This window comes from Lemur catta, chromosome X (assembly GCF_020740605.2).
Source record: "Lemur catta isolate mLemCat1 chromosome X, mLemCat1.pri, whole genome shotgun sequence".
NCBI classification, from domain to species: Eukaryota; Metazoa; Chordata; class Mammalia; order Primates; family Lemuridae; genus Lemur; species Lemur catta.
In genome coordinates this window covers 71,733,364-71,758,497 of record NC_059155.1, presented here as the reverse complement: position 1 = coordinate 71,758,497, position 25,134 = coordinate 71,733,364, and the positions used below count along the sequence as shown (strand labels likewise).

Genomic DNA, 25,134 nt, shown 5'->3' with positions numbered 1-25,134 from the left:
CTGGGTTTGCAGCAGTTAGATTCTTTTAAAGAACTGTCCTCACAAAGCCAAAAGGAAAAATGTAGATGAGTCTCTCATGGATTCTTGTCTCTTCGAGGTCAGTGAAAGTGATCAACATGTATTTGTTTAAGTCTTTCAGGTCTACTCAAAATGAATGTCTTTTTGTGTGTGGTTTTTTGTTTGTTTGTTTGTTTTTTTGAGACAGAGTCTCACTCTGTCACCCAGGCTAGAGTGCAGTGCTGTGACCATAGCTCACAGCAACCTCAAACTCTTGGACTTAAGCAATCCTCCTGCCTCGGCCTCCCGATGAGCTGAGACTGTAGACTCACACCACCACACCCTGCTAATTTTTTCTATTTTTTTAGTAGAGATGGGTTCTGGCTGTTGCTCAGGCTGGTGTTGAACTCCTGAGCTCAAGCAATCCTCCCACTTTGGCCTCCCAGGGTGCTCGGATTACAGGCATGAGCCACCACGCCCAGCAAATTGGAACTCTTTTGTAAGGTCAATTTGCCATTTTTTTCCTTAAAGAAGGAAATAAACGACCTTCTTTCCCGTTTATTTGTTTATGCCATTGTTATATCATTGCAGACTTGTGAATATTTATTTCATACTTTGGGTTTATTGTTTATTTTGCTGCTCAAACATTCTTTCTGCTTTGACAATCGGGAGTCTCTCCTACTTGGCCCCCAGCATTCTTTTTACATGCCCCCATTGTTTTTCTAGCACTTGCTTAATTTTTTTTTGTCATCCCAAGATGTTCCAGTCTAGGATGAAATAGAATTTAAGCAAACAGCAAAGAAGTAAATGGAACAGAGGTGATTTCATTTTGATCCAAATGTAGTCTTTCAAGGTCTGAGTCTCAAACTTGTAGGCAACTAACAATGCAGGTTTTGAATACGTCAAGTCAAAACCGATAGAGATTGTGATGACAGCCGGACATCTGTGGGCTTCTACTTGCTCAGTGTTCGCTCCTCTTTGCCCACGCACGTCACAGAGGGAAACTACCTTCCCAAGAGACGGCCCAAGTCAGTGCATCTTAGCACAGTTGTGTTCAATGTGTCGTGTCTTTCGAGCCTGCTTACATTTTTGAGTGTGAGCAGAAAGTGTGCGCGGCTCCCAGACGACCATGCAACATGCAGGCGGCAGTGAGCGCCGTGGGGGATTAGATTCGTGTTCCACGTTTGTGAGCCGCAAAGGGGCGTCCCGTTGAAGGAGTAGGTGGTTGTGTGCTACGTGTTCACCTGCTGTCCTCGTACCTACCACCTGCCTTTTCCAGGGTCATCCTGTCGAAGGTGTTCCACGAGGTCATTGAAGTGAATCTGATCGACAGTGAGGACTACGTCCACCTGGCCTTTCTGAAAAGACCCGAGCTTGGGGTCACCCTCACCAAGCTGCACTGCTGGAGGCTCACGCACTACAGCAAGTGTGTCTTTCTGGAGGCAGATACCCTGGTGAGCACAGAGGAGCAGGTAACATGCCCCGCTGCCTCTCACGCGGGTGGTCCGTCCGTCACAATCAGATATAACACACCTGCGAGCCCCGTATTAGACCCTGCTGAGGACAGTAATGGATTGGAAGACCTGTCTCTCCCCCGGGAGCTGTTTATAATCACATTATTTCACCTACACAAAGTAGAATAATTAGAAAAAAATTTTTTTTTTATTTTTAAGACAAGAGTCTCACTTTGTCACCCTGGGCTGGAGTGCAGTGGCGTCATCATAGCTCACTGCAACCTCAAACTCCTGGGCTCAAGCGATCCTCCTGCCTCAGCCTCCCGAGTAGCTGGAACTACAGGCATGCGCCACCATGCCCGGCTAATGTTTCTATTTTCAGTAGAGACGGGGTCTCGCTCTTGCTCAGGCTGGTCTTGAACTCCTGACTCCAAGCGATCCTCCTGCCTCGGCCTCCCAGAGTGTTGGCATTACAGGCGTGAGCCGCCGTGCCCGGCTAATAATTAGAAAAAATTTTTTGTCTTGATTGTACATTGAATTTTATGGTCCTGATTGGACTAGTAAACCTGTCCTCTTAATCAATGTCATCCCCCAGTTGTCATTTTGGGTGGTGACTCACAGGGTAGGAATCCGTGATGGTCACTTTCAAAGACAGCCATTGGAAAATCAAAACGTGAAATGAAGTTGGAGCGTTAGCAGTCAGATCGGGATAGCCTTCGTTCAACAAAAGTAGCTCCATAGAAAGAGGAAGACAAGTATGACTGAGGAATCAGAATAATGACATTTTCCCCCTCAAAAGGAGCACCATTTAGAAAGTCAATGTGTGTTGGAAGGAAGTGCAATTAGTATTCAAGCTCTCCAAGGAGATTGATTACTTTATCCTGAGTTGCAAACCTCTCCGTTCACGGGTTCCCATGGTTTCCTTGGTCATATTGGCTGGAGATGTGGGATATGCAATTAAGAGAATTCCATGGAGGATCTTAGAAACCTGGAGAAAATGATTTAATTTCAGAAAGCCTTACTGTAACCACTGAGAATACACGGCAGGGCAATCTTTGTCACCAATGTTTCTCCTCTGAGCGTAATCCTAAAAGCATTAAGAGAGTCCCTCCTAACAACTGGGAACAGGTTTGCACGCACCAAACCTTTCTTGTCTCTGGGCCAACCTGTTGCATCCTTCCGCACCATGCAGGCGGTGAGCGATGCTTGTCTGTGTGTTCTCTGTGTTTCTCTGCACCAGGTCCTGTCCAACATCGATGAGCTGTTTGACCGGGGAGAGTTTTCCGCAGCCTCTGACCCCGGGTGGCCCGATTGCTTCAACAGCGGGGTGTTTGTCTTCCAACCGTCTCTGGAAACGCATCAGCGCCTGCTGCAACATGCCACCAAACACGGCAGCTTCGACGGTAAGCGAGGGGCGTCTGGAAATTCAGGGGAGAGGATGGGGCTGTTGGCGATATCCAAATCCCTGCCCCAGCCCATTTGCCCTCTAATCCCAGCACTCTGCGAGGCTGAGGCAGGAGGATCCCTTGAGGTCAGGAGTCCAAGACCAGCCCGAGCAAGAGTGAGACCCTGTCTCTACTAAAAATAGAAAACTTAGCCAGGCATGGTGGCGAGTGCCTCTAGTCCCAGTACTCGGGAGGCTGAGGCAGGAGGATCGCTTGAGCCCAGGAGTTGGAGGCTGCAGTGAGCTGTGATGGTGCCACTGGACTCTAGCCAGGGCAACAGAGCAAGACCCTGTCTCAAAAAAAAGAAATTCAGAATTTTATAAGTAAAAATGCATCTGAGAGAACCATCAAAAGTATCCGTGATGAGTTGGAGAGAACGGCTCCACGATGCCAACCATATATAGAACAGGTGCACAAACCTTTCTCTAAAGAGCCAGATTTATTAACTACTGTTGATGTTGCAAGCCGCGTGGTCTCCTTGCAAATACTCAGGGCTGCAGATGTAGCATGGAGTCAGCCACTGATGATATACAGCCAAGCGTCGCTTAACGGTGGGGATTCATTCTGAGAAGTGCGTTGTTGGGTGATTTTATCATGGTGTGAACATCCCGAGAGTCCTTACACAAGCCTAGATGGTGTAGCCTCCTAAACATTGGGAAACACATTATCCCTACTGGGTAGAATTCATGCAATCTTATCAGTAACGTTTTTGGATTATCAGTGGAGAATTTTGCAGAGAACGCATGCTTGTTTTTACTGATAGCTTGGGTTACCAGTCAGTTTTGAGAACAGAGGGAATGCGTTAGCTCATGGAGAGAAAGAAATGGAACTGGTGAGCCCGAAGGCAAGTGTTTAGGTTAAACCCTGCAGACGTGTCTTGCGTTCTTTGAGTGGGCTGCATCGTGCTTCGGTAACCTCCTTTTGCGTTTGCCGATTCTGCAGGGGCAGACCAAGGCCTGCTGAATAGTTTCTTCAGTAACTGGTCCACGGCGGACATCGGCAAGCACTTGCCGTTCATCTACAACTTGAGTAGCAACACCGCGTACACCTACAGCCCCGCCTTCAAACAGTGAGTCCTGCACCGCGGCCAACGCGGCTGGATCTGCCGCCCTCTCTCTCTCTGAATACATATTAGCCGTTGGCATGGTGAAAAAATCACTGGGCAATTTTATCGCTGTGTGAACATCCTAAATGTCCCGTCTGCAAGCCTAGATGGTTTATCCTACTAAACGGTGGGAAACGCATTCTCACTGGCAGGTAGAACTCACTGGGGAGTGAGTGGTGCACTTTGGAGACACCATGGAATCTTATTATTATATATTAGTGTTTTGGATTATCGGTGGAGAAGGACATATATATATCTGCCTCATCCCTTGGTTGCTTACATTGCTGTAGGTGTTAGGTAGTCAAGAATTCATGACAGGGCTATCCAGTCTATCCAAAGAATTGATCATTTCAACATGTCATTAATACGAAAATTATTAATGTGATATTTTACTTTTTCTTACTAAGTATTTTATTTTATTCTCCCCTCCCCCCAGGGAAATGCAAATTATGTTTTTTTGGATACAAAGTTGAATGTATTGTTATATGCATTTCCGGTAGAATACATTCAGGGCGTCCAGGTAGAAATTCTAATCCCTTCTGTTTCCTTCTTTCCCAGGTTCGGGTCTAGTGCAAAGATCGTCCACTTTCTGGGGTCCGCGAAGCCCTGGAACTACAAGTACAACCCACAGACAGGCTCAGTGTCGGAGCAGAGCTTGGGCTTGGGCAGCCAGCACCAGGTGTCCTTCCTCAACCTCTGGTGGGGGACCTACCAGAGCAGCGTGTTGCCCCTTTACGAAAGTGTCCACACCGTGGAAACACACGTGTCCCCTGGACACGCAGTAAGTGGGGGACTCCTTTTATCCCCTTGACTGCCACGCTAGAAAAAAAAAAAAACAATTTTCCATGGGGCCACAGTGTATCATGAAAACAAAATGATCCTTTCTAATTTGTTACTTTGTATTGTTTTCTGTACATGAGTTCTATGCAATGCAGTCTACATTTTTAGAATTAAATTGCCAGTATTCACTGTGACCATAAGAACATCAGCAAGTAAGATTTTCTCGAACCAAATGCGGGATTTTGCTTCATGTGGTTCCAGACTCAGCACTAGCATGAGTTAAATACAATTCGCGTGGCGGTCGGTGTGTTAAAACCTGTAGTTGTAGACAAGGATGATTTCCCCACTACCTATATCCATGGTGGTTTTTTTCCCCTTCAAATTCACCCTTTTTGTTTCTCAATATGTATTTCGTGCAGAGGGATGCTAAAGTGGAAGGCAGCTTTTTTTTTTTTAATGTTTTTTCTCAAATAGAGAGTTTAATGAGTAGAGATGTTCTGTGATTTGTAGAACTGATGCGTGAATAGCTGATTTAAATTAGCCTTCCTCATTAGAGTAAGAGCCACTCGTGGATAAGTGCCCAGCCATAACTGATTACGACGTTGTTCAGGTGGATGTTTTTTTTCCTTTCAACCATCATTCGTTTGCAATAGCAATCGGAGGAAGTGTCTGAAGAGGATTTTAAAATTGATTTGATTGACACCAATTTGATTTCTTAAAAACATAATGACAGCCCCTAAGCGTACTAAGTAGTTCGGTTTCTGCAGTCTGTGGCATGTGCCTTGCAAAAAACCGTTTGACATTATATACCAGGAAATGTTTTATTCTTGGTTATTTTATTTTATTTTTTTTTTTTTTTGAGACAGAGTCTTACTCTGTTGCCTGGCTAGAGTGCAATGGCATCGTCGTAGCTCACAGCAACCTCAAACTCCTGGGCTCAAGCGATCCTCCTGCCTCAGCCTCCCGAGTAGCTGGGACTACAGGCGTGCACCACCATGCCCGGCTAATTTTTCTAGTTTTAGTAGAGACGGGGTCTCACTCTTGCTCAGGCTGGTCTCCAACTCCTGACCTCGAGCGATCCCCCTGCCTTCACCTCCCAGAGTGCTAGGATCACAGGCGTGAGCCAGCACGCCCAGCCTCAATTTTTATTTTTTTTCAAAGTAGGATTTACTGCTACAGTGCAATCAGGTATCAGCAAATACATTGCTCGGGGAATCCAAAAGAATTCATATTTTATTTTTTACGATGGTTTTTTTATTTGGGTGGAGCTAGGTGCTACTTTCTCAAGGACTGAGAAAATCGTCCCTCCTCTTTTGGCAGGAGTGGATGGGGGTTTGTTCCCACTGAAGTCACAGACAATGAGTGGCTGCTCGTTTTCCCTAGACACTGGGTTGGTTAGAGGGGAACATTTAGACGTAGCGTGATGTGGGTGTGAGAAAGAAAACACTGAGAACAGGCATCTCACGGGAGCAGAATGCAGGGCTGGGAGCCCCAGCTACCTGGTCCGGGGGCCCTGCGGGTCTCAGGTGAGCTCATGAGATGTGGGGACCCCATTCCTCACTGTTCATTCTTTGGTGCAGGCTGGCACCGGCGGTGTTGGGGAGCCGTGTGCAACTTCAGCACCCAGTGCCGGGGTGCCGGGCGCAGATTCAGCCCCGGGAGCTGACCAGCTGTGTCCTGCTCTGGGCCCTCCGGAACCAACCGTGAAAGTGGATGAGCCCCCGCCTGTCCCTGAAGGAAGCTGTTCGGAAGATGTGAGTACCTGCGTTCCACACAGGTGCGATGGGGAAGCCGTCACCGGTCCCCAAGGAGCGAGGAGAGAGCGGCTTCCCGGGCTCGCTGGGGAGGGCCGGGCCGGTGTTCAGTTTGCTGCAGGCTGGGGGCACCGGCGTTCATTAACACTTAGATGACGGCACACCGAGTAAAGCCCGTGGTTGAAAGACGTCCCTGCCCTGATCCCCGGAACCTGTGACTGTTACATTGTGTGTCAGAGCAGCTTTGCAGAGGCGGATAAATGACACGTCTTAAGACAGGGAGATGGTGCTGGATTGTCGGGGGGCTTAAGGCCTCACGAGGGTTTTACAGGACGGAGGCAGGAGGATTAGCATCTGAGGGCAGGACAGGCGCACAGGTGAATGTTGGCGGACACGGCCGTGTCCGGTGAGGCTGGATCTGTCAGAATTTTGTCCTTGGAGAAGAAAGCAAAGCAAAGCTCACCTTCGAGGAAAAACATAGAATCTCTGAAGCTGTCGTTTCTCCGGACCCGCTGTCTGGGCGGGTGCTCTGGAATCGTGTCCTGTGCTTAAAGCTGTCTTGCTTTACAGGCTCACACTCGTCATAGTGAGAAACCAGTTTCTTGCTAGAATTATTTTGAGGTCGTACGTGGGATGGGTTTGGGGCTGGGCTGAAGGGCAGATGTCCTTTTCCGTGTGTGTCACGCAGCTCTGGGAAAGTAGCTTCTCGTTGAGTATGAACACGTGACATGCACACGTGGGCACACGTTTCTGCAGAAGGCACCATATGTTATACTGTGATACGGCACAAATTATGTCGGGCAACTTCACCTGTTAATAATTTTTGAGTGGCTTCGCATCAACCCAAACATGTTAGATCTTAAGAGGCTCAGGTTTGGACAGAAAAAACTGAAGTGGAATAAGATGGATTTTTCCTAGTTTTTTGTTCCTCCTGATGTTTACTGAGCACAAACATTCTTGGTCTGGCCCCCGACATGCCTCGTGTGAGTAAAACCAAAGGCATCCGCTTGTTCCGGTCCGAGTGTGATTGGGTTAGTGCTTATGTGATGTGTAAAACCGCCTGAAATCCTGCCAAGCCGCCCCTGTAACGGGATGTTTAAGGAAAATCAATATTTACTTTAAACGTTTAGCAGACGACTAGACTCTATTGAGTAACCCTCAGAAGAGCGTTTCCAAACCGTCATTCTAATTTCCGGTTACCGAATAATTTTAAACTTATTCCATCACTGACTGGTGTCTATTAGTGGTTTTCAGACTGTGACCCCAAGGTTTGTCTGAATAAGACTCATTCAAAGACATTCTATAAAAAAAGACATCTGCACTCGAATATTTATAGCAGCACAATTCACAATTGCAAAGATGTGGAAACAACCCAAGTGCCCATCAATCCATGAGTGGATTAATAAAATGTGGTCTATGTACACCATGCAGTTCTACTCAGCCACAAAAAACAATGGTGATCTAGCACCTCTTGTATTTTCCTGGATGGAGCTGGAGCCCATTCTACTAAGTGAAGCATCCCAAGAATGGAAAAACAAGCACCACATGGACTCACCATCAAATTGGAACTAATTGATCAACACTCATGTGCACATATGGAAATGACATTCATCGGAAACCAAGCAGGTGGGAGGGGGAGGAGGGGATGGGTAAATATCCATGTAACAAAACTGCACGGTACCCACTAAATCTATAAAAAAAATCATTAAGTAAAAAATGCATTGAAGGCCAAGCATGGTGGCTCACATCTGTAATGCCAGCACTCTGGGAGGCTGAGGCGGGAGGATCGCTTGAGGTCAGGAGTTTGAGACCAGCCTGAGCAAGGGTGAGACTCTGTCTCTACTAAAAATAGAAAAATTAGCTTAGCTGGGCAACTAAAAATAGAAAAATACATTAGCCAGGCATGCTGGCGGACACCTGTAGTCCCAGCTACTTGGGAGGCTGAGGCAGGAGGATCGCTTGAGCCCAGGAGTTGGAGGCTGCAGTGAGCTGTGATAATGCCACTATATTCCAGCTGAGTGACAGAGTCAGACCCTGTCTCAAAAAAAAAAAAAAAAAATTATGTATGGCCTGTACATTTTATGATGAGACTATTTCTCTAAAAACAACGAAGTCACGACACTTTCAAAAGGGAGAGATGCCATCTGTCCAGTGTTGGATATACAGTCTGCCCTGCTTATCTATTGGGTTCTGCACCTGTGGACTCAACCGACCGAGGGTTGAAAATTTTGGGGAGGAGAATTGCATCTACGGTGCATGTGTACAGACTTTTTTTTTCCTTGTCATGATTTCGCAGACAATGTAGTATAACAGCCATTCACATTCCTGTAGCATTTACATGGTGTTAGATATTATAAGTTACGCAGAGATGATTTCAAGTACGTGGAGGGATATTCGTAGGTTCTATGCAAATGCTATGTTTTATATCAGGGACTTGAGCATCCGTGGATTTTGGTATCTGTGGGGTTCCTGGAACCCCACGGATATGACTGTATTTCATTAATTCACCCCGCAGGTGGTCTTTGGAATAAATCCTGCAGCAGCACTGCCACCTAATGGCCATTTATTGAGTTACTAGCTCTGGGTTTTTAAATTTTGGGGCACTGACGCCCAGACCAAAAAAAAAAAAAAAAAAAAAAAAAATGGGGAGGGGGTTATTTTTGTAAATCCTGATAACTGTATAAAAGCTAGTCTGAATCCTGCAGTCTTTATTCTACGTTATAACTACTTTGGTATAAATAATGATGTCAGTCTCGACGGCTAATTCTGTGTTTTTCAGAGTAAAGCTGAATTTTTCATATATAGAGAGACATATACACATTAATATATCTAGGAAAAAAATGTGTCATTTAGTGTATTCTCAGCCAAGTGTTTCATCCTATAGTATCTTTGGTGGGGAAATGTAGTTAATTAAAAGACGAGGGCTACCCTTTATTTCTGAAAACTTACCAGTTGTTTTTTACTCTCGTTTGTAGTGCATTTTTATTTATTTTAGTTTCGATACACCTTTTTTGTTGAAGTATGTCCTATGTATCAAGAAAGTGCGCACACGATAAGTGTACATCTTACTGAATTTTTACAGCGCAAAAGTCCATTATAGTCACAGTCCAAATACTGAAAGTCCTCCTAAAACAACCTTTGTCCCCTCCCAGTCACCAGGAAATGATGTTGGTCGCCTACTATAGCTTCGCTTTTGAGCTCTGCATTCAGGGGCTTGTACAGTGCGTACCTTTAGTGTCTGGCCTCTCATCTTTGGCAAGACATGTACGTGAGATCCACACGTCTTGCAGAATGAATCAGTAGCTCCCTCATCCTCATGGGCTGCATATACAACGTATTGATTAAATTTTACCCTTATTGGATGCTTTATAGGTTTGGCCAATGCAAATAACACTGCCAGGAACATTCTTGTGTGTGCATTTTGTTGCTTTCGTGTGTACGTTTTTGTACAGGTTATACCTAATGGTGGCATTGCCACATCAAAGGATGTGCGATTGTAGTTTTAGTAGATTCTTTGGAAGATTTTCAAGGAGGTTGCACTGCAGGCAGGATATGGGAATTCCAGTTGCTCCAAATCTTCACCTGCATTGCAGAGTGTCACTGAGTTTGTCGGACGTCTCATGCTGGTTTTAATTTGCACATATGAGATGGTTAATGAAGCCTGGCTTATTTTCAGTGTGCTTTTTAGGCATTTGGATATCCTCATTTTGAAGTGCTCATGCTAAGATTTTGAGCATTTTTTCTCCTGTGTTTTCCTTCATCTTTTTTTTTTTAAGGTAAAATCTTCAAACCCGTGTGGAGTTAATATTGAATTCCCCTCCACTACTCACCTTTTTCATTCCCTAAATGGTATCCTTTGATGAACAGAAGCTCCCTGGTTACACCGGTTCTTATTTCCTTTCTAATTAATAGGCTTTATTTACTGTTCAAAAAAACCTGTCCCTAAACCAAGGTCATGATGATACCCACCTAGGAAGTCTTATGCAAGTTTTATTGTTTCTACCGTTTGTTTGTTTTAGTTCATTTGGGCTGTTGTAACAAAACACCACAGACTAGGCAGCTTATAAACAACAGACATTCATTGCTCCCAGCTCTGGAGGCTGGAAGTCCAAGATCCCGGGGTGGCAGAGGCTGTGTCTGGTGGGGACTCACTTCCTGGTTCATAGATGGCGCCTTCTCGCTGTGTCCTCACGTGGTGGAAGGGGCGAGGGAGCTCTCTGGGGTCCTTTCTCGACAAAACCATTTCCCCACTATTGTGTCATGGTTTCATTGTTTTCAATCAAGGGTCCATATGTGGGTGGATCTATTTTTTTGATTCTCTAATCTATTTCCTTGTTTGATTTTTCCCTTCTTGTATCAATAACATACTGCCATGATTACCCTGGCGTTACGATAAGTCTCACTACTGGTAGTGCAAATTCTTCAACTCTGTTCTTTCCCTGTTCCTTCTGGTCCCTTTAAATTTCTATAGGAATATGAGAATCAGCTTGAAAAATGTCTTTAAAAATTAAGACAATAAACTTCTGGGATTGTATTGAACCTGTAAATCAGTTTAAGGAGGATTAATATCTCCAATTTATTCAGTGTTCCACTCTATGAACTTGGGGCATTTCTATACCTATTTAGACGTTCTTTAATTTCTCTCAGTAATGTCAATTTTTTTTGGTAGCAGTCTTGCACGTATTTTGTTAGTCCTATTTTTAGTTTTTGTTGAGTTTTTGAGGCTATTGTAAAGAGCATCATTTTAAAAAATGAATTTTCCTGCTGTTTGATACACAATGTAGAGAAATACATTTGAGTTTTGAGTGCAGCAACTTTGCTAAATGTTTACCTATTAATAATTCTAAGATGCTGCCTGGATTCTTTTGGCTACTCTATGTGCAAAATTACATCATCTGCAAGTGAAAAACCGATAATTGCTTAAAATCTTAAACATACACCTACTCTGTGATTCAGCCATTCTGCTCTTAAATATTTACTCAAGGGAAATGCAAACATACGCCCATTCAAAGACAAATACCCATTTTATTTGTATTATAATAACCCCAAACTGGAAACAACCCAAATGTCCATCACCCAGTGGATATATAAGCAAATTACGGTGTTTTCCTACCATGGAACACTACTTAATCAATTAAAAGGACTAAACTATTGCCACACACAACAACACAAATAAATCACAGAAATAATTATGCTGAGTGAGTGAAGCCAGACAAAAGATAATGCATAACATATGATTCCATTTATACAAAATTCTAGATAAGGTCAAATAATCCACAGTGGTAGAAAAGAGATTAGTGGTTTCCTGGGAATGGGCACAGAGATTATTAAAGAGACACTAGGAGACTTTTGAGGGTGGTGGATAGGTTTGCTACCTTGGTTGTAGTGATACTTTCATAGGGGAATACCTATCTCAAAATTGGACAATTTGCACAATTTGAATATGTGCAAATTTTTGTCTGTAAATTATACCCCAAGAAAGCTGTTAATGAAGCAAAACTAACTTAAAGTTACTGTGTATTTTTGATGGATTGATCTTATTGCTGTAAAATGTTTCTCTGTATCACTGCTGAAGTTTGTTTTAACTCTTTGTTTTGGTTAATATTCATATGGTGTGTCTTGTTCCATATGATTACTTTAAATGTTTCCATTTATTATACCACAGTTGGGACTCCTTAGGAACTTAAAGTTGGGTTTTGTTTCCCATTTTATCTACTCAAATATCTTTTGCCTTTAATGTGGGGTAGTTTGTTGACATCTCATATAATTACTGGTATATTTATGTTTAAATCTATCTCTTGGTTTACTACTTATTGTCACCTGGCTTAAGGACCTTTTTCTCTTTTATTATGTTCCATTGGATTAATTATGTAATTTTAGTTATTCTGTTTTAGCCTTTATTTATACATTAGTTTTGTATTTCTGTGATTTTTTAAAACAATAGTTACCTGAAAATTACAATATTCATTTCGAACTTCTTATCATCTAATAAATTTAGTACTTTTTCCCACTGCCTGACCATAGGAGAATTCCAGAAGACTTTGACTCTGTTTTGATTTTTTGTGCTATTGTCTTGTATTCTAATCCTGTAGCTATTTCACACATTTGGTGCTCACTTCATTTTATTTTTATGCCATCTTTTGTCTTCCCTTCTTCTTGTCATCAGTAATAATTTTCTTCTCCTTGAAGAACTACCTTTATTACTTTAGTTCGGGGCTACTGCTGAAAAGTCATCTCAGTACATATGTCTGAAAATCCTTTTTTTTTAAAACCTTCATTTTGGACCATATTTTACTGATTATAAAATTCTTTTCTGTCACTTATTTCCAGTGGCATTCTGAAGGTGTAATTTCAAATCTTCTGACTTCCACTATTTCTCCAAGAATTTGGTTGACATTCTAATGTTTGTATATTTGAGTGTAATATGTCTTTTTTACTCTGGCTGCTTTTAAATTTTTTCTCTTCACTTTTGGATTTTTTATTAGCTACAATAATGCTGTGGGTTTATTATTGTTGTATTTATCCTGCTTGGGGTTTACAGCAGTTCTCAAAAGTATATTACTTCTACCTCTTTTCTCTTTCTCTCTCTCTCTCTCTCCTCCCCCTTCCTTCCTTTCCTCCCCTATGTTTTTGTAATTCCAATTATATTACAGTAGAACTTTCTACTGTGTCCCATATATCTATGACACAACTATCTGCATTTTTCACCAATCTGTCTTTCCACGCTTCAGTCTACTGACCCATCTTCCAGTTAACTGATCTTCTCTTTCACCGTGTCTAATCAGTCATTAAACCACATCCAAAGCCCTTAGTTTCTGTTATTGTGGGTTTTTTTTTTTCTCTGACAGAGTCTCGCTCTGTTGCCTGGGGTAGACTGAGTGCCGTGGTGTCGGCCTAGCTCACAGCAACCTCAAACTTCTGGGCTCAAGCGATCCTCCTGCCTCAGCCTCCTGAGTAGCTGGGACTACAGGCATGTGCCACCATGCCTGGCTAATTTTTTTCTATATGTATTTTTAGTTGTCCATATAATTTCTTTCTATTTTTTAGTAGAGACGGGGTCTCACTCTTGCTCAGGCTGATCTCGAACTCCTGACCTCGAGCGATCCACCTGCCTTGGCCTCCCAGAAGTGCTAGGATTACAGGCGTGAGCCACTACGCCTGGCCTCTGTTACTGTGTTTTTAGTTCAAATAAACATCAGATTTTTGTGAATGGAGTTCCAATATTACATTGAAATTCTCCATCTTTACCTTCATCTCATTTAAAGTATTTCTCACATTTAATTCATATCTGATAGATTATATGTCTGGGTTTCCTGCGGATTTTGTTTTGTTTCTTTAATTCCATTTGGTCTTGATATTCACTCATTTGGTCTTGTCTTCTTGTATGAACATTATGTGTTTCAATTGAAAGCTAGACATTGTGTGTGAAAAAAAAATTGCAAAGATAATTTGAAGGTCTGAATCATAATGTCATCACCTAGAGAGGATGTTCTCTTTCGAGGCAGGAAGTTTTTATTGAGGTGGTTTGTCTAGACCCCATCTAAGTTTGAGCTGAAGGGCAGCTTCAGCGTTTATGAGGACTACTCTATGTCTTTTTTTTTTTCTTTTTCTTTTTTTTATTTCAGAATATTACAGGGGTACAAAGGTTTAGGTTCCATATATTGCCCCTGCCCTGCCAGAGTCAGGACTACTCTATTTCTGATGCTCCCATCAGTGAAGTCCCAAAAGAAAACTCATGATGTTTACCAAGCTTCATCCTTGGTATCTTCTCATTAGAGGTTCCTCAGCCTCTTAGCACAGCTGGAAGCTCGACACACCTTTCCAGCCTTTTGTTTGCCTTGAGTGGAAACACAGAACCCAATGTCAGGCTCACCTTTCTTATTCATCTCTACTTTCTTGATTCTTCATTTTTTATCTGCCTTGGTGGGACTCTGATGTGTTTTTAAAAATTATGTATATATATGTATATATTTTGTCCAGCCTTTTTTGTTGTCCTTGGCAGGAGACTTAGTATAGAACAAGCAGCTTCTCCAATTGGCAAAGGTTGAAAAATCTCACGTCAGTTCCTGAACTGATTTGTGTATTTATATTTTTAGCATTTACCACTTCCGGCAGTGATAACTTTCACAGCTGTGTAGCCCGTAATACAAGGGGTTGCTTCCTTCTTATTCACGCTAAATTTATCTCCTTGGGTCACGGATGAGGGCATTCTGTGTCCTGTGTGTGTCTGTTCTGATAGTCCGGCTCAGTCCGCTCTCAGCTGTCATCTTTCCAGACTGCAGTGTGCGCTTCTGAAGCTTCCCTGTGTACCTCAGCCTCTCTCTCCGACGAGCTAAGAATTCATTTTGGGATCATCTCCAATTTCAGATTCTCCCCTGTCAAGGTGACCCACTCTTGAGTCAGGCTTTTAGGGGATGAATCCGTAGAATAGTTATTACCTAAGGATAAAAATAAATGCAGTTTGTAAAAAAGCCACATGTTATATTCATGAATTCACAGGCTTGCCAAAAATGATCTGAAAAGCCCACTTGGCACCGTGCTATTGTCATAGTCTCATCTTAGAATTTCTCTCCGCATGGTACATAAGGAAGGAAGTCTCTGCTTGTTACTAGGAACAATAACGGGGGTGTTTATTTATAATTTTTTCTTTGGTTTATATTTCGGTTGTGAACATTAATTGTTTGTAAGCAAGCCTGGGGGTCTTGATTAGAAATATTAGCAGGGGTTGACTGAACGTCTCTTCCTGGTTAAGTTAAATGTGTGAGATTACAACACATCTGCAGAAGACAGGCTAGAAAGTTGTGTCGTTATTTCATCCTTTGTAATCAAACATAAAACCCTGACTTATATCCTTTCCAAGGAAGGATTACATTTCCTGCTTGGCCCCATGGAATTTATTTCCGTGTTCTTTGTTGAGAGAAATTAGGTGACAGAATGAGACTGACATTTTCCCTAAGCTGATTCAACTAATCCTTTTTTGAGCACTTACTCTGTTTGCCCGGCTTAAATGCTTCATTTGGGCATCACAACAAATTCCTGTGCCACATGTTCCTAAAAAAAAACTGAGACTTGGAGAGGACAGGTAATGTCTCCAGGTCCTTGACCCTATAGGTGTCAGCATTGGAATCTAGGGTGTCCCTCTACCAACTCTGATTGGACAGAGTATTAATTTTTATGGGAGTCATATGTTTATGATGCTAATTCAGTTATGTCATTCATCATTTTTTCCCAAGTGTTTTTTTTTTAGTGTTTTGCAGACCCTGGAGACATTGGATGTGTTAATGGTGTATATTGCCCAGGCATTACAAGCAAGGTTTGGCAGTCAGAGAGGTGTGTGCTGAAATCCCGCTCTCTCACTTGCTAGCTCTGGTATATTGGACAAGGACCTCTGTCTGCAAATTAGACTTTGCGGCAGCAAGGGGAAGGATCAAATGCTCTCCCTCTTAGGGCTGTCAGATTTAAAAGGAGCAATGGTTAAGAAGCTTGTGAGTGGCCGGGCACAGTGGCTCATGCCTGTAATCCTAGCACTGTGGAAGGCTGAGGCAGGAGGATCACTTAAGCTTAGGAGTTGAGATCTAACCCCGCATGCCCTCAAGAATTCTGCAGCATATTTGTGATGAGAAACCACAGGATATCAATGCTCTCTTCTCTCTGTCACAGACACTGATTCGGTTAACTGCTCTGGGACATTTTAGGGACCCCAGCTTGTGGACACAGGCTTGTTTTTTTGACCTTGTATTTGTCAGGGCAGGCAAGCTGCTGTAACAAACAGCCCTCAAATAAGGAAAAGTTTGTTTTGTGTGTGTGTTGCAGCCAGCTGGGGTGGCCAAGGTGTGCTCTGCTCCATGTGGTCTCGAAGGGATCCAGGACCCGGCAAGTGTTAGGTTTCACCTTCTTCTAGGACGGCCGTTCTAGGCCGAGACTCCTTGGGAGGATTATGCCCTCCAGTCTGAAGGCCGCCATTGTGCCTAATGCGTTCAGTTGTCTCCTCTGCACCCAGGGCAGTGTTAGCGACGTGCCATCCTTGGGAGAGCTGAGAAGAGACTCACCTAATTCATTTTCAGTAGAGTCTTATTTCCTTGTGGGATCCATTTAAGATAGGGTGGAGGGATCTTGTTCTTCACCCAGCTGGTAGAAGAAGAGAGAGTCAAAAATGCACAGTCCTGCTGTCTGCCCAGTCTGGAGGTGACACACATCACATCTTGTCAACCCCCTTGGTGACAATGCGTCATATGGCCCTGCCTGGGTGCAAGGAGGCTGCAAACTGCAGCGGGGTATGAGCCCGAGAAGAAAAAGAAGAAGTGGAGACAGGTTTTAGTGAGCACATCACTCTGCCCAAGACCTCTAGTCATCAAGCTGGACATGCATCGTGGAGACAGAAGAAAAATAGGTTGGATATTTTCGATGAAACTGCATTTATTTGTGTGAAGGTTTAACCTAACCTGCCTTTGTTCTTTTTCTTTATGACAGATGATAGGTTGCCCTGAAATTGAGACCTCTCCCGGGATAACGCGTGACCCACTGTCACCGCCCTCCCCTCAATTTGCAGACCTCACAGAGACTCAAACTGCCTCGGTATACCTCATTTATACTACTTCCACACATCTAGCTCTCTTACTGCTTGTTATTTTAGGGTATCTGTGTCCATGACATATGAAAGAGGGTGCCATATGTTTTTTATTCCTCCCATATGAATAGTTTACATATAGTCGTTTTTAACCTGGAGTAAGTTGTACCCTGATTAGTCTATTTTTCTCTTATCCAGGCAGAGAAGGAATCTGGTTGGCTCTTCAAACTTATTTCCCTCTTTGTTATTGTATACCTGTTGGTCATTTGTTTGTTCTCTTCCACCATGCTTTAACAAGGATTAGAAAAATGGTGCAACATCAAGATGACATCTATGTCTTCCTTAATTGAAAAAAAAAAATGGTAGGGACATGCATCAATGTCTAAAATCAGTATTTAAGGAGTATCAATTTTATTTTAATTCCTTTTTCCCCAAGTTTACTCTTATGAACCTGAGCTTCTTAATTACCACATATGATCAGAAGACGGACTCTATAGACACTGGTTTTTTTAGTGAGAGACTAACTTATTAAGATGCTTTTCTGTAGGCATTTGGTATAAACTAGTTGAATCCCGCTCTGAGAAGTCACTCACAGAAGAACTTGTAGTATCTCATCTTGTGTAAGATACTGAAGATGTAGAGTTCAGCTTGTTTAGCCTTCCCAGAAAGGAGTATTGAGGGCAGCCCTCTCATTTGACCTGATTTTCCCCAGGATAAAGCGTTCCCTGTCACTTAGGTTAAGACTACGGTTCCCCGCAGCCCACTGCAGACTAACGATGGAATGGTTGTGTTTCTAGCAGCCCACGAATAAGGCTGAAAGGGGCCCATACGAGAAGACCTTGGAAGCAAGCCAGGAGCCCCCTGCTGAGTTCACCAGGGACCCCAGTCCCCAGGACACTTTGGAGGTGGTATCCAAACCTTTCCCTTGTCCGACACTCCTGACTGAGCCCAGTGGCCCCCACTGCGGCCGGCCACCTGCTCGCATGAGCTGTTACCTTTATGTTCAACCTCATTTTGTTGAGAGAAAAGTCTGCCTGCCTCTCCTCATGCTTCCGATCCACCTGTCTTCTGTCTCGTGTCTGTCTGGGATGGTTGGTGGACTCTCTTTCCTGTCTTCAACTCTGGTCTTCATGTTCTTTCTCTCTTTCAAAGCTGTTCTGCAAAAGTTTGCTGACGGGAAGCAGAGGGGAATTAATGGGAATTAACGCACAACAATCCACTCTCTGAAATGAAGAACATAGAAGCTGGAAAATTTGGGGATAAACGTTCGAATGCAAATCAAACTTGCAAATGATTTCTTCTTTAAGGATGAAAGATGCATTCTTTCTGTTCCTTCCTCTTGCAGATGTTCTTATCTTGAATTGCATTGATGCATTTAACACAATTAATTGGCAGCTTTTTCTTTTTCTAAGCTTGACCTAATAACGCCTTTTGGTCTTTAAGGAACGGTAAGTATAGCTCTAGAGCTAGGTGTTGGGGCTCAACTGAGGGTTAGTGATGCACATGTATTTGGAGTGTGACTTAGTGTATTATAAATATTTTCATTCGCTAAATGCTTGCTGCAGCACTCACCCTTGGAGAAAATGTGAATGCTTTCTCATTGTTACCTGGTAAATCTCACAAATGCCAAATGCAGTATTTTGAATTTATTTCTAGAGCTGTTAGTGTCAGTGTTTCTTCTGAAACTCCTCGTGTGATAACATGTGAGTGTATCCCTTCAGCATCATGGGCACTTGCATAAGGATTCTGAAGCTCCGGGAGTCGGATCTGTGGATATTAGTGGGTGGGTGGTGTAGGCATGAGATTGGGTAGACCTACCTTTGGCCGCTCAGCCATGTGATAGGTTTGGGATCTCAGGGGAGTTTGCTCCCTTCTCTGAGCATCCAGGACATGGAGACTGGATTACCCACCTCAAAGAGTGGGTGATAGATTAGCAACTGCCTGGGTCAGAAACATTTCAGTCATTTCTTTGCTAATTGGGGGCACCTTGACCTTCTCCTCCCATGTGTCTCCACCGTCCTACAGAGGATCCTTATGTAGCATCTTGTATAATACCCCACTTCATTCAATCAAAGGAGTTTATTGTTTGCTGGGATGATCATCTCTTGTTAACACAAATGTTGCAATGACCGTGCAGTTTGGTCCTGCAAACTAGTATGGGATGGGACGTATGAGTCCTGCTAATTCCGGAAGGATTTAATCCTCAGGAACTTCATGGATATACATACAAGTGCTCTCTGAGGGGAGAAATGCTAAGATACCCCGGAGTGGAACTTTTTTTTTTTTTTTTAATTTTTGCTACCTCTTTGACTAATAGTGTGGCTGATTTTGAATAAAATGCATGAGAATGAGTATAGAGAACAGAACCTTATGTGCAAAACCCTGCAAAAATACTGTGACAAATAACTAGAAGAGAAAGTACCCTATGCCCAGTGGCATAAAGACTAGAATTCATCTTTTTGTGTGTCTGTCTCTGTATATCATTTATCTACCTATATGTCTCAGTCATCTCTGTTTATCTTTGTGTCTGTCATCTACCTATCAATCAATTAATCAATCTATCATCTAATCTCCATCCATCTATCTAGGTAGACAGATGCTATATACATGTGTGCATGTCTGTTATTGTTACTACTCATAAAATTTTTAAAAAGTCTATTTACTACCCACAAAATTTTAAAAGTGTTTTTCTAGTTCTTGGTAAGAAGTATTTAAGCAGAAGTATTTATTATTTCCGTTGACCCTTCTGACTCTCAGACAAAAGTAAGGCATGCATGTGCATCTGTTTGAATTGACACACTTGTGTATTTATCTATTTTTCTCATATTTACCCCTTAAGAAGACAGAAACCGTGCCATCAAAAGCAGAAAATTACTTGAATTACTATTGAAATGCTTTTACCAAGCCGTCCCAATTACTACGGGCTTTATTTCATTAGGTGAACATTTTCTTCATGCAACCTATTTTGGTTATTTACGGTAACACAAACCATGACAGCGTTGAAGTATTGCATCAGTACTGTGTGTGTGTGTGAAATGGTTTAGAAATTAAAACAATTCTTGGGAAAAAGGGAACACATATGCAATTACATTTTATAAAATTTCAAAACAAAAAACTTTAAGCAAAAAAAATCTATGCATGTTCTGTTAAATCTAGAGTGTATTTAGTTCAGAAGAAACACATATGTGATTACATTTTATAAAGTTAAAAAAAAAAACTTTAAGCAAAAAAACAAATCTATGCATGTTCTGTTAACTCTAGAGTGTATTTAGTTCAGAAGAAACACATATGCAATTACATTTTATAAAATTAAAAAAAAAACTTTAAGCAAAAAAAAAAATCTATGCATGTTCTGTTAACTCTAGAGTGTATTTAGTTCAGAGGAGACGTGGCAAGGATCCGTTCTGTCTCCTGGAGACCTGAGACGTGTCTTTTAGCAGGGCCCTGCAGTGCCGGGATGGGACAGTGTCTCCCTTGGTGACGCACAGACAGCTTCCAATGCTGTGTCCCGTTGACGTGTCTCCCCCAGGTGGCCCTGGCCGTCTCGGTTTCCGAGATTTCCATCGAGGAGAAGGTGAAGGCGCTGAGTCCCGAGGAGGAGAGGAGGAAGTGGGAAGAAGGCCACATCGACTACATGGGCAAGGACGCCTTCGCCCGCATCCAGGAGAAGCTGGACCGCTTCCTGCAGTGAAGCCCGTGCACCTGCCGTGCGTGGGGCGTGGAGGGACCGCGCTCGGTGGCTGCGCGGTCCCGTTCCCTGGACGTCCCCTGTAATCCCTTCAAAGGGAAACGCTGTGAATCCACGTGCCTCTGTTTGTGGTTACCCAACTCGAGTGCCTCGCACGAAATCCTCGCTTGCCGCCTTCCCGCCGGGGTGAGCGAGCCATGCCTTCCGGGCTTTCCGGAGAGGCCGGCGCTTGTTTGAGCCTTGTCGGCCGGAGAGAGCGGGAATAAAGCTTTAGTGGACCCTTGGCGGTGGTCCCTGCTCTTGCTCGAAGGTCTGTGTAGAAGCCGGTGGAGCTGTCTTGTGCAGGCGCTACCAGGTGTCTCCCAGGTAGCATCCAACCTCACCGCAGATTTCCTTCTGTCCCTAAGCTAATGACACTAGTGTACGTATTTCAAGAATGAAAGGCTTGTTTTCTTCAGGGCTAGACGATTAGATGTCTTGAGTTTGCCATTTAGATTTCGCAAAGGATGTCTCAGAAACACCATAGCTGTTGTCTCGCTGCTTTAAATCCTGACCTCCCAGTGCTGTTGTCAGAAATCCTAGTGGGGACACGCCAGGGACGTTTGGGAGAAAGATTTCAGGTGGCTTTGCGGGGGGGATGTCATCTCTTCTAGATTCATTTACTTCCTGGTTTAGAAGAATGAAGGGTTCGCCTGGAATGATTTATAGCAACAGCTTTCTTGCAATAGCGGCACCTAGAGCTACTCTGTGCTCGAGGACAAAGTGAGTTTGCAGTCAGTCACTCTTGATGGTTCTCGGGTTGGCGTCTGACCCGCTACCTCAGTTCTCAATAACTTATTGAATCACTGTGCTCTTCAAAGCCATGTCAGCTCACATCTTTCGGGAGAATTCTCAGTTTTATGAGGCAGGACGCTTTATTCCACGAGAAACCCGCCTCTTCGGAAATATCTGCATTTAATGCATGAACAAAATACGCCGTGTGTCTCCCTGGGGTGGTGGTTAGTGGCCGCCACAGTTATTGTTAAAAACGAGCATCGTCATAAAGACAGGAAAAAGGGCGGTTTGGGGAACATTGGAGAGGTTTATTTATCACGCACGTACTGGGAAAAGCAAAGCGTGAATTAGAGACCGAATTGGAAGGCGCTAGGAGGGGTCAGTCCTAGAGTGTTTTAGTGTGGTGGCTAAGGGTGTTTAGTTTTATGTCATCTGAAACAGGTTAGCTTTTGGGGTAGAGACATCCGTGGGCATTTATGGCATTATTTGTGGCGTTTGCTTGTGCAAGGTGTGGGTTACGGAGACATTGTTTCTCTTTCTATCTGGGTGGTTAGAAGCTGCAGCCTTGCTTGGCAGTGTGAGTGTGGGGTTTCAGGGGCTAGTTTATAATAAAATAGCCATACGGATATAACCTCAGGTGAGTCGGGCATCAAGCATCAGCGTGACACCGTACGATGTTCAGGGGGAAAAAGGTCCGGTGCGCTGTGCTATGCTGTTGAGCTAAAGGGGGAGGCAGAAGCGTGCGTCTAATGGACTGGAGGGAGTGGATTCTGGAAAATGTGTATTTGGAGCCATCGCTGCTTCTCTGCGGACGAGAACTCGTGTTGGTGGGCAACGGTTCGCTGGCTCCGGGTGTGAGTTCAATATGCAATTCTGCTATGCATTCTGGGGTGTCGTCGTCACACATGGATGAACGCTAATGCATTTAAATTAAAATTTTTAAATTATGGTGTGAGCTCCTTTTGCTGTGTGTGCGTGCATGCGTGTCTCGGGAAACCGGAATCATATTCGACTTACGTGGAACAGAGGGGAGGGAACGTGGCTGCCTTTTCCAGCAATAAATGTATTTACTTTTAATTTAAAAAATGTTTAATTGACACTTAATCATTGTGCAGATTTATGGGGTCCACGGTGACGTTTCGATGTGTGCGATGTGTAGTGATCGGACCAGGGTAATTGGCTTCTCCGTCGTCTCAAACCTTCATCATTTCCTCGTGGTGAGAACATTGAACATCCTCCTTCTAGCTGTTTGAAACTATGTATTGTTGTTAGCTATAATCATCCTACAGTGCTGTGCAAACTGGAACTGCTAAAAAATATTAATGTTATAGGAGTAAAAACTAGAACGGAGGATAGTGAGGCAGGGAAGGGTGGTGGGAGGGATAGAGAGAGATTTTTAAAGGAACACAAAATTATAGCAAGGGAGAAGGAATATAATTTCAACAATAAATTTAAATTATTAGAAGGATTTTTCAGAATTACTGGTCACAGGAAAATGCCCAGAACTGTTTATTTGTTCCTCTTTGAAATTTCCTAAGGTCTCTTTAGGGAAGCTACCCATTTTCTGAGCTCTGCCTTCTCAAATTCATTCATTGATTGTTCATTCATTCATCACACAGCTATCGAATTCCCTCTATATAGCAGGCACTGTTATTTATGATACATCGATATATGAGAAGCTTGAGAATATTTTGATGACTTCTAAAACATCCGTATATGAGAGATATAAAACAGTATTCTTATCCTAATAATGCCAACACCACGATCAGTGCTGCACAGTGTCAGGAATTCAGAAGGATACAAAGTGTGTCCCTGAGAGATGGGATTTGACCTGGATCATCACCAAGTGTTTCAGTGTTTATAAAAAAGTTTTGCCGGGCGTGGTGGCTCACACCTGTAATCCTAGCATTCTGGGAGGCCGAGGCAGGAGGATCGGTCAAGGTCAGGAGTTCGAGACCAGCCTGAGCAAGAGCGAGACCCCGTCTCTACTAAAAATAGAAAGAAATTAGCTGGACAACTACAAATATATATAGAAAAAATTAGCCGGGCATGGTGGTGCATGCCTGTAGTCCCAGCTACTCGGGAGGCTGAGGCAGGAGGATCGCTTGAGCCCAGGAGGTTGAGGTTGCTGTGAGCTAGGCTGACGCCATGGCACTCTAGTCCAGGCAACAGAGCGAGACTGTGCCTCCAAAAAAAAAAAGATTCAGTGTTCTAGAAATATGATAAGATTATTATTCGGGGGCAGATGGAAAAGACACAGGAAGAAAAGCATGTCTAGGTATATTGGCTTGGCACAGGGTGGATTAAGGTGCGTGGATCCACAAGAACAAATGACTGTATTTTTGTTCCTGCTGCAACAATTGGCTGATACTTGAGTTCGTACGAGAAGCCCTGGCGTGGATGTGCTTGGTGTGGGACTGCAGTGTGAAGCAGAAAGCGGTTTCTTTCCACCACGACTCTTGAACTAGGAAAAGCCACCCAGTTATCCTTCCAGATGCCATAGACCTCTGCTCCCTAGAGGACAATGCCATTGCTTTAGATTAGAGTCGTCCTAGAGGTTAGGGTTAGGGTTAGGGTTATGTTTAAAAACTGGGTGTCTTAGATACCAGTTCTAGCCACGATCCTAAGGAATAAGGTTGTCTTTTTTTCCTCGGCACACACAACACCTGTTGGAGCACATTTGTGTGATTCTGATTCTACCTAACGTGTGAAACATACTTTGCTGGTGAAACGCATGTTTCACTCAGGACTGTAGCATCATTGGACCATTCGTACCTGGGTGAAGCCGTGTGCTGCTAAATGGTGATCCCTGAGTCTATCACTGCTGCCGCAGTCCCTGCCGGACACTCGGGTGTACAAAAGACGCTTTGTGTTCTTCCTTCCCTTCCTGGCATGCTCTTGTTCTTGAGTATGACTATCATGTTTGATTATTCAATATCTAAAAATTGATCTAATTTTTTTCTGTGTTCCAATTGACTCAAATTTACCAATACGACTCCCTCTCAGCAGATGCTTAGGAGTACGAACAGACCTCATTAGACTTTGACAGCTGCCTTGCTTCCTGGCAAAACAAAATTCCCCAGACGCCTCCTAGACCTTCTCTGCTCACACCTGGGATCAGACAGGCATTTCTTCCAGGTTTTTCTTCCTTTTTTTCTAATGGTGCTGTTCTAAATGTGCTGCACGCCTCACAGCGGAGACACAGCCAGTACCTCGGAGAACACGGTTCTGAAACATCCTTGCAACAAATAAACAGACAGCTCCCATGCCCTCATGCCTTACCTATAAATTAGAGATTATAATAGTACATACTCGGGATTTTTCTGAGAATAAAATGAGACAATAAACAGCAAGCACATGGCACAAATGCCGTACCCTGTAAGCAAGCAATCGTAAGCTGTTGCTCTCACGATCAGCACCTTAATGACATCTTTGGACATATTGGCATTCATTTGTGTTTTAGAAAGTACCAAGAAGGTAAAAGAAAAATGCTGTTCACTTGCTCAAGGTGTACGGAAATGGCTTAAAATTCAGCAAATATTAATCAGCGTGATAGATGCCTGTATTCTA

At 43.4% G+C, this 25,134-nt stretch overlaps 1 protein-coding gene across 4 annotated transcripts in view; it reads left to right on the top strand.

Annotated features, from left to right (window-relative positions):
- Positions 1–22,676, top strand: part of GYG2 (glycogenin 2) — a 36,321-nt gene extending 13,645 nt beyond the window's left edge. Inside the window, exons 3-10 of one of the 4 annotated variants that reach the window (XM_045537683.1) lie at positions 1,277–1,451; positions 2,692–2,854; positions 3,839–3,965; positions 4,560–4,782; positions 6,362–6,535; positions 17,006–17,110; positions 17,900–18,007; positions 20,632–22,676. In XM_045537683.1, coding sequence (XP_045393639.1) covers positions 1,277–1,451; positions 2,692–2,854; positions 3,839–3,965; positions 4,560–4,782; positions 6,362–6,535; positions 17,006–17,110; positions 17,900–18,007; positions 20,632–20,793 — 1,237 coding nt within the window. In that variant the 3' untranslated portion in view covers positions 20,794–22,676. The remainder of the gene's footprint in view (positions 1–1,276; positions 1,452–2,691; positions 2,855–3,838; positions 3,966–4,559; positions 4,783–6,361; positions 6,536–17,005; positions 17,111–17,899; positions 18,008–20,631) is intronic. The other 3 variants (XM_045537681.1, XM_045537679.1, XM_045537682.1) reach the window with 3 other exon arrangements.
- The last annotated feature ends 2,458 nt before the right edge of the window (positions 22,677–25,134 follow it).